This window comes from Talpa europaea (genome assembly GCF_964194135.1).
Source record: "Talpa europaea genome assembly, chromosome: 8".
Taxonomy (NCBI): Eukaryota; Metazoa; Chordata; class Mammalia; order Eulipotyphla; family Talpidae; genus Talpa; species Talpa europaea.
Genome location: NC_140075.1, coordinates 69,688,426 through 69,705,865, shown reverse-complemented (window position 1 = coordinate 69,705,865; position 17,440 = coordinate 69,688,426). Strand labels below are relative to the sequence as shown.

The 17,440-nt window shown below is 44.8% G+C and overlaps 1 protein-coding gene across 12 annotated transcripts in view; it reads right to left on the bottom strand.

Moving 5' to 3' along the window:
* The window catches only part of NPAS3 (neuronal PAS domain protein 3), a gene marked incomplete at both ends in the record, with an annotated part of 849,875 nt that extends 837,267 nt beyond the window's left edge, over nt 1-12,608 (bottom strand). For 6 of the 12 annotated variants that reach the window (XM_084241063.1, XM_084241067.1, XM_084241068.1 and 3 more), the window contains one exon: nt 12,451-12,608. In XM_084241063.1, coding sequence (XP_084097189.1) covers nt 12,451-12,608 — 158 coding nt within the window. Of the gene's footprint in view, nt 1-8,040; nt 8,091-12,450 lie in introns of those variants that run through there. The other 6 variants (XM_084241072.1, XM_084241073.1, XM_084241074.1 and 3 more) reach the window with 1 other exon arrangement.
* Between the last annotated feature and the right edge of the window lie 4,832 nt (nt 12,609-17,440).

Below are 17,440 nucleotides of genomic sequence, written 5' to 3'. Positions count from 1 at the left end.
TTATGAACAGACTGTTTAAATGAAGAGCACTTTAATCAGTAGAGGAATCCTCACGTTTCTAATGTCTTGCTGTGCATTCTGCAGGTTATAGTAGCAGCTGGTAGAGGTCATATATCTTTTGTGAGCATCCCAAAAAGGCTCACTGCCAGACTGTTAAATTATGAATAAGCAATGAACAAAAGAATGCAGATACGGTGGTGACAAGATAATCCAAGCAAATTTATCTATGACAAATTTCACAGGATTAACAAATTACATTTACACAGAACAATAAAAATGTGCAAAAAAAAATGATGAGCCTACTTTTCCTTACAGCATTAGGAAAACAAAAAGTCACCAATCTACTGCATATATTTAAATTTAACTCAATCTAAAGTAAGACATTTTTAATATGTTCAGGATATATTTGTAACATTTTCCCCATTTCAAGCAGACAAATACAAATATGGTATATCTGGTTTGTTCATATATGTATGTAAACATACATATACAACTATATATTATATGCATAAACTTGTTCATGTTTAAGTTATATTGTAAAAAATATGTATAAATATACATATATACACATATATTTATATAATATATAAATCATGCATAGCATATACAGAAATCTTATGCAATGAAAAAAATTATCTCATTCATATATATGAATAGATGTTTATGTTTTTCAGGAGTAGATTCTGAGTAATAAATTATTTTTGTAGAAAGAAAAGTTCCCTCTATCGGTACAATATCTATTAGTTACTGAAAGATGTAATAATATTTTGCATTATAGTATTCACCATTAATTATTTTTTTTCAATTCTTCATTGCGACTGTCTTAGAATCTAGACTTAGGTGTTTTATAGACATCCCTTAATTGTTTAAAGTGAATAGGCTGAAAATGTTACTAAAAGAAATACAATCTATTACTTGATATCTTCATTTTCAAGGACCACACAGAGAGATTCTGCAAATAGTTCAATCATTCCACTTGCCCTCACCAGGTACTGCAATCTTTCTGAGTAAAGTGCTCCTGAATGAAGTTCAGATCTGGTATTCTTCTCTGTAGTGTTACAACAGCAGAAAGGAAAGTGCATAGATTGAGGAGGGGAGAAATAAATTTCAGCTATATTCAGATAGCTCAACCCAGTATTTAATTTTTTTCTTAAAATGAAATTCCTTTTATAAATCTTAGAAATAAATAAAAGCTCCCACCTACCAGAAGTAATGAGATATTATTGAAACAGCCCATGATTTCATAAAGTGACCTTAAAATGCCCTGTGGAACTACTTTCCAAAATACAAGAAAATGATTCGTTAATTTTCAACCTTATATACATTTTATGTACCCAAGTCAGAGCCCTTCAATTCTGAATTTTCATACTGATAATAAAATACTGTAATCAGATATAATTTCTTTTAAGATGATCTGAATGTTGTTTTAAATATTGTAGCTTATTTCTCACTTACACTTCCTATTGACTGGTTTCCTATTTTTAATACAAATATTTCAGCAAAACATCTCTCTAAATGAACCCTTTCCATCATATTATAAGGCAAACTATATGTAAACAAGGAATTTTCTGAATGAAAAAGTGAATATTTAATTAAGATACACAAAGCTAAACATTCTACTCTTTCAACCACAATGCTCACCATTGCTTATCTAGTCCTTTCTAACTCTGAAATTCCTATTATACATTTTATTTTTAAAGAATACATTATTTAACTTACAGTATTACACCAAAAAACATAAATATAAATGTGGCATGCTTGTCTACTACTTCAAAGCTAGCATATAGCTCTACAGAGAACAGTGATGGAGTGAGATGCTATAAAGGTTCCTAAAGCATAGTTTTTGTGGAAGAACTACTACATGCCAGAACAACCCAAAAATTTTAAATGTTAGCAAAAACCTTCCCTTCCTGAAAATGCAACAAGTGTGTGTGTGTGTGTGTGTGTGTGTGTGTTTGCCAGGGGGGAGGACTAAATAATGAAAACTTATCATTTATGTGTTTGTTATGGTCCATTTTTTTAACAAGTTATCTTTTTAATTAAACAAGTTAATTAATATATGTAAAGCCCCTGGAACAGTACCTGGCACACAGTGCTATATAAATGCTTGCTGTCATTATAATGCCAGATAATTTGGCAGGAGGCCAACTAGTGCGAGTCCTTAAATATTTCAGAAGACAATATCCAGAAAAACAGTGAGGTGCTAAAGTGTGTTATCCAGAAAACTCTATGAGACTATTTCTATCTACTCAGTGGCAAAACTGTCACAAAATAAAAATAACTGAACTGTAATCTTTAGACAACCTGACACATTCTGAGGCACAGGTAACATGAGCGGAGTCAGTCACAGTCTATGACCAGAGAGGAGTATGGACATGGCAAACTGATTCTTCTAAAACCATTCAGTAAAAAATTTGCCCTGAACTGTAGAAGCTGTGGAGCTTGCCACAAACACTACTGGCCTGTTAAAGGGTAGAGAGAAAAAAATTTAAACATTTATTCTTCTAACTTTGTAAACTGTGTTTCTGAAGTTCTCCAAAAATCTGATGAAGGACCAAGAAGCAGAGATCTGCTTCACTATCCATTGCATACCTGTCCTTCTGCCCTGGGAACACGCTGGCATGGGCTCTGAAATCCCTGACATATTATTTGAAAAAAAAAAAAAAGAAAGAAAGAAAGAAAAGGAAAGAAAAGAAAAGAAAAGAAAAGAAAAAGAAAGAAATCCCTGACTCCAGAGAGCTAAAAAATTCAGACCCCCTTCACTCTACTGTTAGGTTCATTTCTTCGGAGATAAACCTGAATTCCATTTCTAACTCCACCACCTTGGGAAGAGCCTCAATCTTCTCATTCATAAACAGGGATATCAGTACTTCCTTCACAAGCAATGGGAAAACCACTGTGAGGTATATAACACAGGACCTGAAACATGGTAATATCTAGTACATACTTTCTATTATTACTTTATGGGACCTATATTTATTTTTCAATGCCAAGCATCTTTTAAAATTTTGGTTGTAATTTCACTAACATTTATAGACATCTTTTCTTTTTTTCTCCAAGAACCTCAAATCATTGTATAGGTATTAAATTACTGTACTTTATAAGCTGAATGCGTAGCCCGTCAGAACACTAGGCTAACAAAAGTCATAAGAAAGCCTTATTTGTATTGTTATGAATTCTGTATTTGCTACTCTTTCAGGAAAGAGTGTTTTCTGGCTCTCTATAATATTCTATTATCAGAGTCTATAACCAAATTTGTATAATCCATAACCAAAGTCTAGAACCAGAGCAACTGCTCTTACAGGTTACATTAGTCACTACTCCCTTCTGACACAAGTCACTCCAGTCCATATTAGAGGTTCAATAAATACAGCTGAATGCCAGATCTAATGAGCAATGATTCCAATTGAAGGTCACCAGTACTTTAGGCCAGAGTAACATGGGATTCTCATCTTGCTTCTCATGATTTGTGCACAAGACTAAAAGTATTTCAATTAGTTCATTTGTATACAGAAAACAAAATCAAGTATTATTTAATTTTGTCACTGCCCTAGTCATTTCAAATACATTAGAAATCACTTAACTCTTACTAAGTCATGTTTATGTACTGCAATATCATTAATATTTCTACAAATTATTCTAACTCTATAAGGTTCTATGAGGTTTAATAGTGCAAACATCCTATTCACACTAATGGGACCAGCATGGTAAAAACACCATTCCGTTACAGTTGATTTATTACACTACCCAATGAGGAAAGGGGGGAGGGCATTTTTGACTGTCAAAACATGACTAGGAGTGATTTAGAAATGCTTGCGACATGTTTCCCACAAATAATCCACAAAATATAAAGCTCTACAGGTTAAAAAAAATAAACTAAAGAAAAGCTACACTGCCTAAATCCTTTCTCAAATGCCGCTTTACACACACACACACACACACACACACACAACCTGTCATAGAGATCTCACCACAGAGCACAGGATCCTGAACATAAGGTCCCATTTCAAGCAGATACAATTTTAACATGCCAGTGTATTTCCATAGTAAGATTTGGAGCAGAGAAAAAGAGTCAATGATTCCACAAAAATTCTGACATTCCCATTAAACAGCTCTATTGTAGGGAAGGCCATTGTGTAGAAGAATTTCAGAGGAAAACCAAACTTCATATCACTAAATACAACAAGGTGTTCCAGTTTGTACATTATATTTAATTCCACGCCTTCTAACCCTTAACAATTTATTGCTGATAGATTAATTTCACATAATCTTTAGTCAAATGTAAAAGTCTTATGTTTAAGAATGTATAAAGATACAGGGACCAAAACTTTACTTATAATATTACTAAGTGCCAAAAGTGCCCCATGCAACTTTAAAAAAAAAAAAAAAAAAACTAAAAGCATCAAATAACATTGAAATCAAGCTTGCTCACTGTAACCAATCAAATCTAAAAATTAGAAGTAGCTATATGTCTCTCAACTCATAAACCTGAAATTGGAACTATGAAAGGATGCTGTAATATGGGAGGATCCTACATAATAACGGTCATTATAACTCCTGGCTCGGCTGCTATACGATCTAATATCCTCTCTGGTAGCTCTATGATATGCCCATGCATTACAGTTCTTGTTGACAGTCTGTTGCCTTGGAAATATTTCATTATTTCAGTTTTTCCATTTGTAGACCCTTGGCCTTGTGATATGAAGGCCATCCTATTTCATATTTTCGATTATCATTTAAGCAATCTTGTGGAGCTATTTATATATAAGCAAGTGTTAGACAACACATATCATCATTTATCACTCTGTGTTTAGGCTTACCCTGTAGAAAGAAATACCTCCAAAGAGTCCCCAAGACCACCTTTACCTTTTAAAGCCCTGTGCTACTGGAATATACTCTGCAAACCAGCATGTGTATGTTTGACACTTGTGTCTGTCTAACCTTCTTGGTTAGACAGCCACACAGCAGCAGCAGTCTAAGGGAGTGTTATAGATAATAAGCCGCAGCCTATATCGGATTTAAGTACACAAGGGGGTCAGCTTGTGCTTTCAAGTCAGAGAAATTTAAAGAATACTAAATAGTAACCAAAGTCATTACCAAGAAAAGCTTCTTTCTCCAAAATTTACTCTGCAACACATTAGAGGAAAATGGCTTTTGTAGTATTATTATACTAAGGTCAGATATTTCATAAATAAACAAGACAATTCAAAAGATGCGTTCTTTCCTCTGAGTTCTTTCTTGGCTGTTGGTATATTTGAAAGGCAGTTAAAAATAAAGTGTTCGTAAATGTCTTGAAGAAACCAGTGATTTGGAAAACACTTTTTAAGTGAATGAGAGGATATTACTTAAGACATGTCCACAGAAACTCATCTTTTACTAACATATTTATGCTTAGCCATTACGCAGAAGTATTACTACTAACCAACAGGTTCCAAATACAAAGCACACACAAAGGTGAAATGACTCCACATAGTATAGCAAGTAACTACAAAGACAACCTTCTCCTGAACAAGTCATCTGACTTCCCATTTCTCATTACAAAACCAAATCAACTATCATGTATAATGTTTACACTTAAAGTGCTAAGAGCACGTAAAACCCTAATAACAAAGTGAACCCTGGGGGCATAAAACAACTCTTTCGATAACGGGCCAAAGTAAGGGGCCAAATTTGTGGTTATTACTGTTGGAAACATTTAGTTTCTAACTCCTTGCTTCCTTTCCTTATTGTGCTCCTTCTGTCTCCTACCTCATTACTACTCCTCCCTACCCCTACAGGTTAAACCTTCTCAGATCCAACCTTTAAAATGACAGTATCCGAGCTGAACAAGAAGATGCTATTAAAGGGCATTAAATTAAATACAGTATATCCTCCTACAACTTCAATCAGAATTTCAGACCAAGTGTTATTTAGTTCAGCTCTCAAGTGGAGCAGAATAACAAATCGCACACTTTGATTTACCTTCTTCGAATGCCAAATGGAGACAGGTGATAAAGAACGCGCTCATGCACAGGCTATGAAGTTTCCTCTAGAAATTAATTCTATCTTCAAGATTCCTATCTCAGAGAAATTCCCAAAATGGCACACAAATAGGCCTCTGCTGGAGAGATTACTGGTGCTGTCCCAGTAAATACATTTACTACCAATAGCACAGGGAGAGAGACAGGAAGGAAGGAAGGAAATCAATTATAAACTTCTGATTTCGGAAAGTATTCATCAGCTGGTAGATGAGGGGGTAAAACTGTTATTAAAAACCGTCCATAATGCTTTGAGAAATAATTGTTATCTACAAGTGTAAAGTATTTAGTAGGTGAATTCTTCACAAAACACTAAATGTTCCTTTCAGCTGTAGGAGTTGTCAGATAGTTGATGCTACAAACACACACGACACCTTTTAAAGCTGGAGATTATGTATGATTTACTCTCAGATATGTAATTCATACCCCCCCAAATAGCTAGAGTTTAGAATTAGTCAATTATGTCCCTACTTAACAAAATTATTGTCTTAATCCTGACAATTCTGCTGTCCTTATTACAGGAAGGAAAAAAGCAAGAGGGCAACTGAAGCTTTTCAAATGAAGCTTGTTAAAATATCTCCCTCTCTTTTCTTGATGTAAGCTATAGATTAAATGTTACGTACGTTGTATTAAAAACCAAAACTGCCCAGGTAATAATTATTAAATCTTGAAACTAAGAACTTCCCTCACATCCTTTCTCAAGGTCCCTTAAGCCCGTGAGGAAAGGAAACATCGCTGCCAGGGGGTGGGGGGGGTGGGTGAGGGGGGCTGCATATATCTGGCTGCATTTGTTTTCCTCATGAATCAATGGTTCAAACTTCCTACTGAGCATTTCCTCTTCAGAGACAGAAAGAGATATTCACTTTGCTCAAACCAATATGCTATATGCAATTAATGTCATTAACGCTGCCAATTAATAGCAAATAGGATTCCAAACAAAGTAGGCTGGGGGGACAGCAGGAGGGAAAACCCTGGTGGGGGAGGGGGGTGCTTAGTTACTCCGCAGTCTAACAATGCCATTCACGTAGGATGGGTCAGGGTATTTTGAATACACACTCCCTTTCCCTTTGCCTTTAGTTTAACTAACTTCAAACAGACACGCTTGATTGAGTCTCTCGCCTGGATATGCAATTCTCACCAGGAACTTTTTAAAACACCGAGCCCCAAGCAGTAACTAAGGGGGAAAGCTGCTCCAACTGTTGGCAGCACGTTCTGGCTCTCACTGCTCGCTGGCTCACTGGATTGCAGGGTTTTCTTCTTTCTCTTTTTGGCTTTGGGACGGGGAGTGGCGAGAAGGGCCAGGGGAGCGCGGAAGCCGAGCAGCCCCGTAAGTTGCCGGGGCTCGGGGTGCAGCGGGGCGGCGTCGGCCGCGCGCCCCTCTGCGCCGGGCCCGGCCTAGCTGCTCCCGCGGAGACGGCCCCTGCGCGCCGCGTCCCCGGCCTGGCGCGAGCTCGGCGCGCCCGCCCCCGGCCTCCTCCCCTGCTCTCCTCCCCCTGCGCCCGCCGTCCCTCCCCCTCCCCGGCTCGCTCCTTCCTGGAGAGCAGCTGCCAGGGGACCTGCGGCAGCCCCGGGGATCCCCGGCCCCCGCCCGCGCCGCTGCGCCCCACCACACAGCAGCCCCGTCTCTTTTTTTTTTTTGTTTGTTTCTTTCTCTTTTTCTCTTTTTCCTTCTTTTTCTCTTTTCTTTTCTTTCTTTTTTCTTTTCTTTTTTTTTTTTTTTTTTTTTTGCCAGCGAGTCACTCCATTCGCCGAGCCGAGGAGGCGCGACCGCTCAGAGCCCGGCGCGGCCGCGGCCGCCCGGAGCCCGCTCGCCGCCGCAGGCGCCGCGGGCGGACAATGCGCGGGGGGCGCGGGGGGCGCGGGGCGCGCCGCGCCGCGAGCCGGCACCGGGTCCCCGCGGGCTCGCGGCCCAGGAGGCGGGCTGCGGGGCGGGCGGCGGCGCGGGCCCCGCCACCTCGGCGGCGGCGGCGGCGCGGGGGGAGCGGCCGCCGGGCGGCAGGTTCAATAAACAGAAAAGTGTTACCGTTCTCGCCTGGAAGGATCCTGCTGAAAGCTGGGCTTGGTGGGCGCCATCTTCCTGCTATTTTTTTTCCTCTCTTACTTTTTGCCTCGCTCCCCCCTCCCGGGCCGGGGGCGTGGGGAGGGCGGGGGTGTGCGTGTGCGTGGGGTGGCGGGAGAGGGTGCGGGCGTGCGCGGCGCTCGGCGGCGGCCCGGCGGGCGGCGGCGCGGCCGTGGCGGGGCCGTGGCGGGGCCGCGGCGGCGGCGGCCGTGCTGCGGAGGCGGGAGGCTACGGAAAAGTAGCGGGGCCCGAGCCGCGCCGGCGGCCGGCCGTCCCTGCGCGCCGAGGGCGCCTCTGGCCGCGGGTCGCCGCCCGCCCCGCCGCCTGCTGCTCCTAGTCCCCAGGCTCGCCGGGCGCCGCCGCCGTCCATGCGCCGCAGAGCCCCCGCGGCCCGGGCCGCTCCGGCTCCCGAGACATGCCCGGCGCGGAGACGGGCGACCGGCGGCGGCGGCGGCGGGGGGAGGCGGCGGCGGGGGGAGGCGGCCGCGCGGCCCCGCGGGCAACCCGGCCCAGGGCCCCGCCGCCTCCAGGTTCTCACCCTCGCGCGCCGCCGCGCCCCCACCCCAGCCGCCCCCACCGCCGCCTCCCCAGGCGGGCCCGGCGGCAGGTGGGGCGCACACCCTCGCGGCGGGGGGCGGCCGGGGCCTAAGCCGGGGGGGCGGGAGGGGGAGGACACGCGGGGGTTCCCTGCTTGACCGCGGTGAAAGTATTTCTGGGCATTTTCCAGCTGCTTTGCTCCTGAGCGCTCGCTCGCACGCGCGCGCGCGCACGCACACACACTCACACTCACACACACACACACACCCCTCTCGCTCCCTCTCTCTGGCTCGCGCTCCCCCCCACCCCTCTCTCTCTCTCTCGCAGTCTCTCTCGGTCACTCGCGATCTCTCCCATCTTCTCTCTCCTTTCTTTCTCTCTGTCTCTCTCTGTCTCTCTCGCTCTCTTTGGGGGGACTCGGGAGCTCGGCTGCCAGCGCAACAACGCCACTCAGTTGCAGTTTCCAACACTTCCCTTCTCTGGAGTGTGGGGGGCGGCGTGGGGGGGTTGAGGGAGAGTCAGAGGAGGAAGGGCGGCCTCCGAGTGGGCTGGGGCAGGACACGGTCCCCGAAGCACCCCGGGGGCCGCGGGAAGAAGGAGTGGGGAGCGAGCTGCCCGAGCTGCACGCCTGAGAGCGCTGTGGGCGGGCACGGCGCGGCACAAGGACCTTGTGACTCCAGCTCCCTCGGCAGCGCTTTCCAAAGCCTGAGCATCTGCATTATCCACGCACATACGGACCTGTAGACCCCAGGTTCGCAGGTGACTCTCCTGGAGTTTAAATGCAGTTACATACAGAGCCCTGTCTAGACTCGGTGCCTGGGACCAGACCACACTACGGCCTCCGGGATCGTGTCCAGCTGCCTCCACATTTTATAGTTCAGGGACGCCTAAGAAGAGGCCACTTAGTGCAGGGCCAATGCTGGAGTCTCATTACTGGGTAGACCCTAGCCAGAACTTTCTCTTCACAAAACCACTGCAGGTTGTGGGCGACTTTTGGGTCAGGGACTGCGTTAGGTGAGTCATGTGTCAACCAGAAAATAGAAGAGACTCCCAAAGCACATCCGGTAGGAATAAATGAAAGAACTGGGCAGGAAACAACAGTCCTATGGGAGGTTTTACATTTTGCTCTAAACCTAAGAAAAAAAAAAATCAGACCTGAAAAGGGGGTCCCCATTCATCCTGCCATTCTAGGATAGGGGAGGCTGAGAGTTGGAAACTTCAAAATCCTAAGTGTTTTTCATGGCAGAGGTGTTTAATCTGATTGATGGTGTTTGAGCTCTCTTTGGAGTACACTCTACAGGTAGGAGAAGATGAAAGTGATTGACAAATGAAGTGAAGTGGAATGCTGAGCACAAGGTATACACAGGCTTGTGAGGAGGGAGAATGTCGCCAGTTGGATGTTTTGACTCCAGGACAGCCAGCCTAGGGCATTTCTGCCCAAAGGTGACAAATGAAAGAGGTGTGTGTTCTTCCAACAGGCCACTCTTTGCTTGCAATACCCCACCCACCCCTCTTACTCCCTCATCAGACTCTCCAAAGTTCTTGTTCCAAAAAAATTTAGTAAGATGACTTGTCACCATTTACTTCAGCAAATATTTCAGAAACTACCTCTGCCCTAATACCCCCTGAAATCAAACATGTTGGTGGCCTACATTCCTAATAAAGTGCCAGAAGACAGGGGACTTGTGACTCGAGGTTCTTCCTTAAACACCTGCCAATAATCTTTTTGCCATACACGCTTCACTCTCCTGCCCCCAAATTAACAAAAAGCAAAGGGAGTAACAGGTGTCATATCTGAATACTGAAACCAACAAAGACTACATTTCTCAGAACTAGCCCCGTCTGTCAATATGACAGATCACAAAAAGAGAAGAAAGGAATAGCATGTCCCAAAGGCTAAAGTTTAGAGATGATTATTTTTAAAGCTTTGGTCCTTAGAACTGCAGCTGAATTCAAAGACTGGATCAAATGGTCCAAATGGAAAGATTAATACGGAAGGCATCACAGCAGTTTTCTGAGTTAGGGTGGGGGCTGCGAAGGGTCACCTCTGGGTGCTCCTGATTCATGGGAAAATTGGCCCTGGGATGATCTTTATTTAAGGACATCATCCACACACTGAGAACAGACCAAAAGGTTGAACATTCATGATCGTCCTTTATGCCCATTTTCTATCTTACGGGTTAGCTGAAGTTCCCGGAGTCCCCTCAAATTGTGCAAGGGCTATCTGACATTTCCAACCGGTACTCCCTACTTCTCAGACCATAATGTTGTGACTATTTCTTGCACTTCCTAGTTAAAATGACCGCCAGAACCTATTGTCATTTAAATGTCTTGTGATGACAAAAAACATATATACCTAAATCATGAAAAGGGAAAAATCTAATTTTTGTCTAGTCTTCTATGTTTGAAAGATTCCTGGGTCTTTTGTATTAGAGATTCTTGTAATCACTGAAGTAAAACAAGACTAAAACAATTTTTTAAAAAATCTCTTTGACAAGAAATAGCCTCTTTTTGAGTTATTTTTCAAGACTCTTTTTAAAACTTCCCACAGTACTCATGGCATATAATGAAGTCTTCCACAAAATATTTGCAATATTGGGCATCAAGTTGGAAAACAATCAGTGTGTTATGCAAAATCTGCTCTGGTCGCTGGGCCATTGGTTAGAAGGCACAAAATATGGCAGTGATAGATTATCTTAACCTTTTCAGTTTAAACACTGTTGGTTCAAATCAAAGGTTCTCAAATCAATGAAGTTTGAAATACAAGGTAAAAATAGGAACTGTTATTTGAATTATGCATTGTGTATATTTTAAGTTAAATGCCATTGGCAAATCTCTCAGATGTTTAATCGTGTGCAATCTGGGAAACACAAATATTTAATTTCACACTTTCATGTGTTCTTTTTTTCCCTTCCATCTTCTATATAACTGAGCCTCACAAATGGGGAGCTTACCTTTCACACCACACTGCTACTTTCCCTCAACACATTTTTGTAGATCATATTTTTGATAAAATCTTGGAACACTGATAGAGTTTTCCTTCAGGAAAAACTTTAGTGCTGTTGATGAGGGTAAAATGTTCCCTTCTTTCCTAATTGAGTCAAAGAATTGTACTATTTCCCGATCACAACCATATTTGTAAAATCTGTAAATATGTTTGGAGGAAATGCAAACAAGTAATACTTTAAAACTTCCTTCTCACCACCTAGCCTAACTTTGCAAAATTTGCTTCCTAACTCGCATCTCTGAACCTTAGGCATTTGCATTATAATGTGTTTAAGATGAATACTTAAGTGCGCCGAGGAGACTCGGATTTCATGCTGTATTTCCCTGTAGTAACAGGTGACATGATAACACCATTATGTAGAATTGCAAGTCTACAGCTACACGTGAAAATCGTTCTATTCTGTTTGGAAACAAATGATCAATCAGCGTCCGGTGATCAATTGCCCCCCTGGCTGCCCGTCAGCGCGGGTTCGCAGCCGGCACAGGAATTGAGAAAATTCCACTGAAAGGGGACAGTGATCCCAAACTTTGCAAAAGCACCTTGTGCGGTGTCTGAGACTTTGCAGCAACTCCTTGGCTACGCGGGACTGAGGCTCTGGATTTGGGACCAAGTAGAAGGCAAATTATGATTTCACTTCGCCATTACACTGGAATGCCTTTCAATTCGAATTGTGAATTATTTTTTTTTCTTTCTTATCTGTAACGAGGAGCTAGCAAAGTGAGCCTGGCGCTGTGTATGTGTGTTGTAACGCATAAAACAGGAGGCAAAGTGAGTCCCACCCCAACACCCCGGGGCGGGGGCACTATCCAAGCCCTGGCGGGACTACTCACCGCTGCTGGTAGGAGGTGATGCCCTGGACGTTCTGCGGGGTGCCGTTGGCCGCGGCACCGGCCCTCCCCATGCCCGCACCGGCCGGCACCCCCGCGGCCGCCCCGCCGGCCGCCGCGGCCGTCACCTGCACGCTGAAATCCGGAAAGATTCGGATCATCGCCGTGGCTTCGGCCCCCGGGCGCGGCGGCTCTGGGCGAGGGCTGGCGGGGGCTCGGGCTTGGGCTCGGGCGGCGGCGGCAGCAGCAGCGCGAGCAGCGGCGGCGGCAGCAGCGGAGCCAGGCACCAGCCTGCAATCCCATTAGTGAGCCGCGGCCACTGTGCGCGGCGGAGAGGCGCTTTGATGTGCGCGCAGCGGACTAGGGGGGCCGCGAGCGCGGGGAGGAGATGCGGGGGGGCGTGCGAGGGACTTGCAAACAGCAAAACGTGTCAGGGTGGGGCCTTTTTTTTTTCGCTTTTGGGGGGGCGGTGGTGCTCCCCCCTCTTTCCAGGATGTTGCTCTCACTGGCTGCTCCGGCTGCGCCGCGCGAGCCCAGCTGAGGGAAGAAGGGGAGGGGGTGGCGGAGGAAGGATGCACCGGGAGGCTTGGCGAGGACTTGGCCGGTGCAAGGGAATGACGGGCAGCCGAGGGTGCCTTTCTTTTCCGCCCCCTCTTCTCACACGCGCGCGCGCACACAACACACACACTCACACGCGCGCGCGCACACACACACATACACACACGCCGCGCACTTCCGACCCAAAGTGCAAGACTGAGGCCCGCTCTCTCCCCTCTTTTCTCTGGGGAAATAACCACCATCCGGGCAGACTCACGACTCCCGCGGCTTGCAGCAACCTGGACGCCAGCCCGCGCGCGCGCAGGCATGGGGGCGCAGAGCCCCCTCTCCCAGCCGGGACCCCTCTCTGCTACTCTTCGGCACACTAGGCAGGGCGAAGATTGCTAACTTCAAGTTGGACAACTGGAGAACTTGATGCTTAGCGAGGAAGGTTGGTGTGCAAAGGAGAGGAAGGGGCGCGAAGTCGCTTTTGTGCAATGAAGAGTTTTTCCCTTTATAAAAAGGGACCCTTCCTTGCTCCTGGTGAGCGGGCGGGCTGGTCTTGGACCAACTTGAGAGGTGGGGACTGTAGGTTCAGCTTAGGGGATCCGGTGGGCCCCCGACGACCCACCTCTGTATACCCCTTTCGAACGATGTATGAAACGAATCAATTAGGAACCACGACTGAGCGAACTCTGCAAATTCCAAGCACCAGGGAAACAAAAAGAGAAAACACGTGCATTTATTTCCTCGTGTCTCCCAGTTACTTCCCCACATTGTTATAACGGTGTTTCTTGAGGGGGTGAGAAGGGATGCTTGTGGTTGGGGCGCACCTTTTTAATGACAACTTGCACTGCTTCTCGGCCGACTAGTGAGTGGGGGCGGTGGGTGTGGAGCCTTCCCCCCACCCCGTGCCCAGGACCCCCAGTCGCTCCACTTCCTCCCTCTTTCTTCCGGCTGGCAAGCCGCGTCCGCGACCGAGTTGCGCGGCGGAGGGCGCACCCTGCGCGCCGGGAAGCTTGGACTCCCTTCCTCCTGTGCGCTTCTACCAGCGGCCCGCTTTGCTGGTGCTGCTGTTGGTTTCCCCATCTCGTGCTTCCTCCTTTCCTTTCCCAGCGCTCTAAGATCCCGGCTCTGCAGTCAGGGGACTGGTGGCCGCCGCGCCCGCCGCGCGATCCCAAGTTGGGCTCTGCGGAGCGTGGTGACCACGACCGCGCCGCCCCGGCTCTCCGCCAATAGCGCCTCGCCGGGCCAGGCACCTGCTTAACCCTTTGAGCCTGGGACGCAGCCGGCTGGCTGGGACCCAGAGGGGCAGGGACGATTGGCCACAAGTTTCGAAGGCCGAGAGCGGCAAAGACCACCCAGCCCCGCGTCCCCGCGCGCGCTCTCAGGGCCAGACTGCTGCCCTTCCGCAGACCTGGGCGTCCTCTTTCACCCTCTCGGCTCTTGGGAAGCAGCCATGCAGCACAAAGGCCGTCTGCGCCCCCGCGGCGTCCCACGCCTGCCGAGGCAAGCGCAACTCGCCCCTAACCCGAGTCAGTTTCCGGAGGAGCTCCCGCGCTCGGCGCCGGCACGGAGACCCTGGGAGGGAGCCGCAGCTCTCACTGGCCGGGCCCACGGCGCAGCTGCGTTTCCATTTTCCTCTCAAAGAAAATGCTTTGGACGGCAGATAATACCAGGAGGTATGAAACTGCTTCGTCCCCCACATGTTGCACGTATAAAGAATCGTAATGAGCATCTGTGATGTGTGCTAGGGATCCCACGAGTTAGTTTGAAGACCTAACCGAGTTCCGGACTCCCTCCTTCCTGGGATGGGGGGTCATTTTCTAAGTAAAGGCGTTTCATTTGCCGATGCTTACTCGGAGGCTAAAGGCAAGGCTTTTGGATGAGGGGTGAGAGGTTAGGGGGTCCTGTCTGGTAAGGCTCTGATCGTAGATTTGGGTCCTTGTCCCAATGGGAGCATTTAGCCAGGTGATTAGGGTTCACCTGGGTAAGGCACTCTGCTCTCCCTGCCTCTGGTGCTCAGCGCCAGATCAGAAGAGATCAGATACCCTACCCCGCCCCCCACATACCCCCCATGGCTCTCTTCAGCCTTTCCTGCTGAAAGAAAAGGGAATTCCTGACAATTCCAGAGAGGTCAGGAATGTTTCCAGGGTTGGGAAAAGTTCTCTACATAGGTCAAGGCTACGTAGGCCAAAGCAGCCCAGTAAATGACCGATGGATGAGACTAAAAATGAACACAGATGCAGATAGTGACTCTCTATAAAATGGTATTTGAATTACTCGTCCATTGTGGGGTGGCCCTGTGTCTGCCCTCTGGTATCTAGGTCAATCAGTTGATGGAGAATTCCAGCAAGTGGCCCTTGCTTCCATGTGATCTTCGACTCCAGCAGTGTCATGCAATATTCCAGGTGAGATTTCGTTGATCCAGAGGCAGTCCATGTGCCAAGTGATGAGGGGGGGAGGACCCTCTTTGGTCTAAACAGCAGAATTTCAGAAGTCTTTCCCTCTTAGTACAACCAGCATTGAGTTATGTTAATAGACATTGTCATTATTCTTCTTTCGTTGTTTCAATAACAGTTCCATGAAAAGGCCAACAATTATAACTTGACATTTTGTAAAAATGTTGATCAGGAAATAAGTGGCAATGCTTCCCTCCCATTTTGGAGGATAAATTTTTCTTGGAAGTCCAAGGGACAAAATTGTATCAATGGAAAGAATATGTGAAATCTATTGTTAGACATTTAAAATTAGATATGCTGAAGTTTCTTGAATAATACATACTGTTAAGGTAGTTTAATGAGCACATCCAACTTCACAGTTCTAGACTTTCACTTACCCAAATTTGAGGGAATTCATGACTACTGCCTTCCAGGCTCTTTCTTTTCTGAAATAGAAATGGCAAAACAGTCAAAGAAGACTTGCACAGAAGGTTTCCTTAGAATGTATATCTCTTTCAGTATTTTGTCCTTACTTGTATAATTTTGGAAGTTCTGTTTGAGTGCAGAAGGGACAAATTCCTTATTGGATCTGTACACCTACATGTTCATTAAGCACCTTAAGGAAAATATAAGTTTATTCTCTCATTAGTATTTCAGATTTCATTACTCCTTCAGTTAAAATCTTTACATGCTGGCAGCTGTTTTGAAATATTTTGAAAGTTGCTTTGGCATTCATCCAACCAAAAGGGCTCCAGTTAACATTAAATCATATACATTCTCATGTTATCCCCTCCCCCCTAAAATCTCTGTAGAGATATATAGAAAAGGATTTTATGTTTTAACCCCAAATACATATATATGATGCATGCATAGCTACCACAATTACATATTTACATTTCCATCCTTGTTGTCAGTTGGCAATTATGGCTTTTGCTCATATGATAAAAATATTCTTCAGAAATTCATTTCCATTTACTTAGAGTTAAATGATTTCACTTAGAATTTTCACCATTGGTTGTCAGAAACTGCCAGTGACAGGTAAAAGAGAGGAGTTACAAAACTCCTCGATTGTATCTATTTTTTGCTTTACATGGGAGCAATATTTAAGAGGAAAATTTCTCATCTCAGAATAAGATAAAGCATACCAAAAACATAGAATGGAAAAAATTTATGTAATAATAAATCAAGAAGTGCTTTACTCTGAAATGTTGAGTGCCTTATTGAAGTGAGTGCCTTATTCTGCAATGTATGATTATTTTTCTATTAAAAAACTTACAGATTACAACAATCTAAGAGATGAGTCTTTTTTTGGTAGGAAAAGTCATAAACTAAATTTAAGGCCTCTCCATATAGCCATATCTGGAAGGGAGATTTTACATTCTATAGAGGGGTGAAATAACTGATTTATTTTCCATCCATCTACTCCATTCAAAGGCAACCATGATGTCAGGGGAGAAAAATAATATAACATAAACTTAACAATATAGCCTTTCTTAATATTCTAGAAGAGAAACTAAAGAATCAAGAGAGAATATCTAATAAATCATTATTTATAATATATGTATCTCAACATATAATATATAAGGAGAGTACTGATACTAGTTTAATTATAATACTACCTATATCAAATACTATCTCAAACTATTATACTAAACTAAGACTATAAATATATAGTTAGAACAAAATTTGCTTAAGAAAGGAAAATCCTTTGGCTAAGTTTAAATTCAGCAGCAGGCAACAGGGGAGAAGTATTTTTAAAAATTAGTAAGTGGGAAAAGATTCAGAAATGTGTATTTTTTTAGTTAAAATAGTCACATATTATGGAATTTATTATTTTAAAGCATGCACATGTCAATAGATTATTCATTCTACAATAGAATCAATAATTAAATGCATAAAAACAAAATACTCAACATATTTAAAAAAATGAATGTCTTAACAAAAATCATAAAAATTGGTTTTGCTTATTTCTTTAAGACAGTGGATTTGATTTTGGAGTTCAAATATTTCCAATT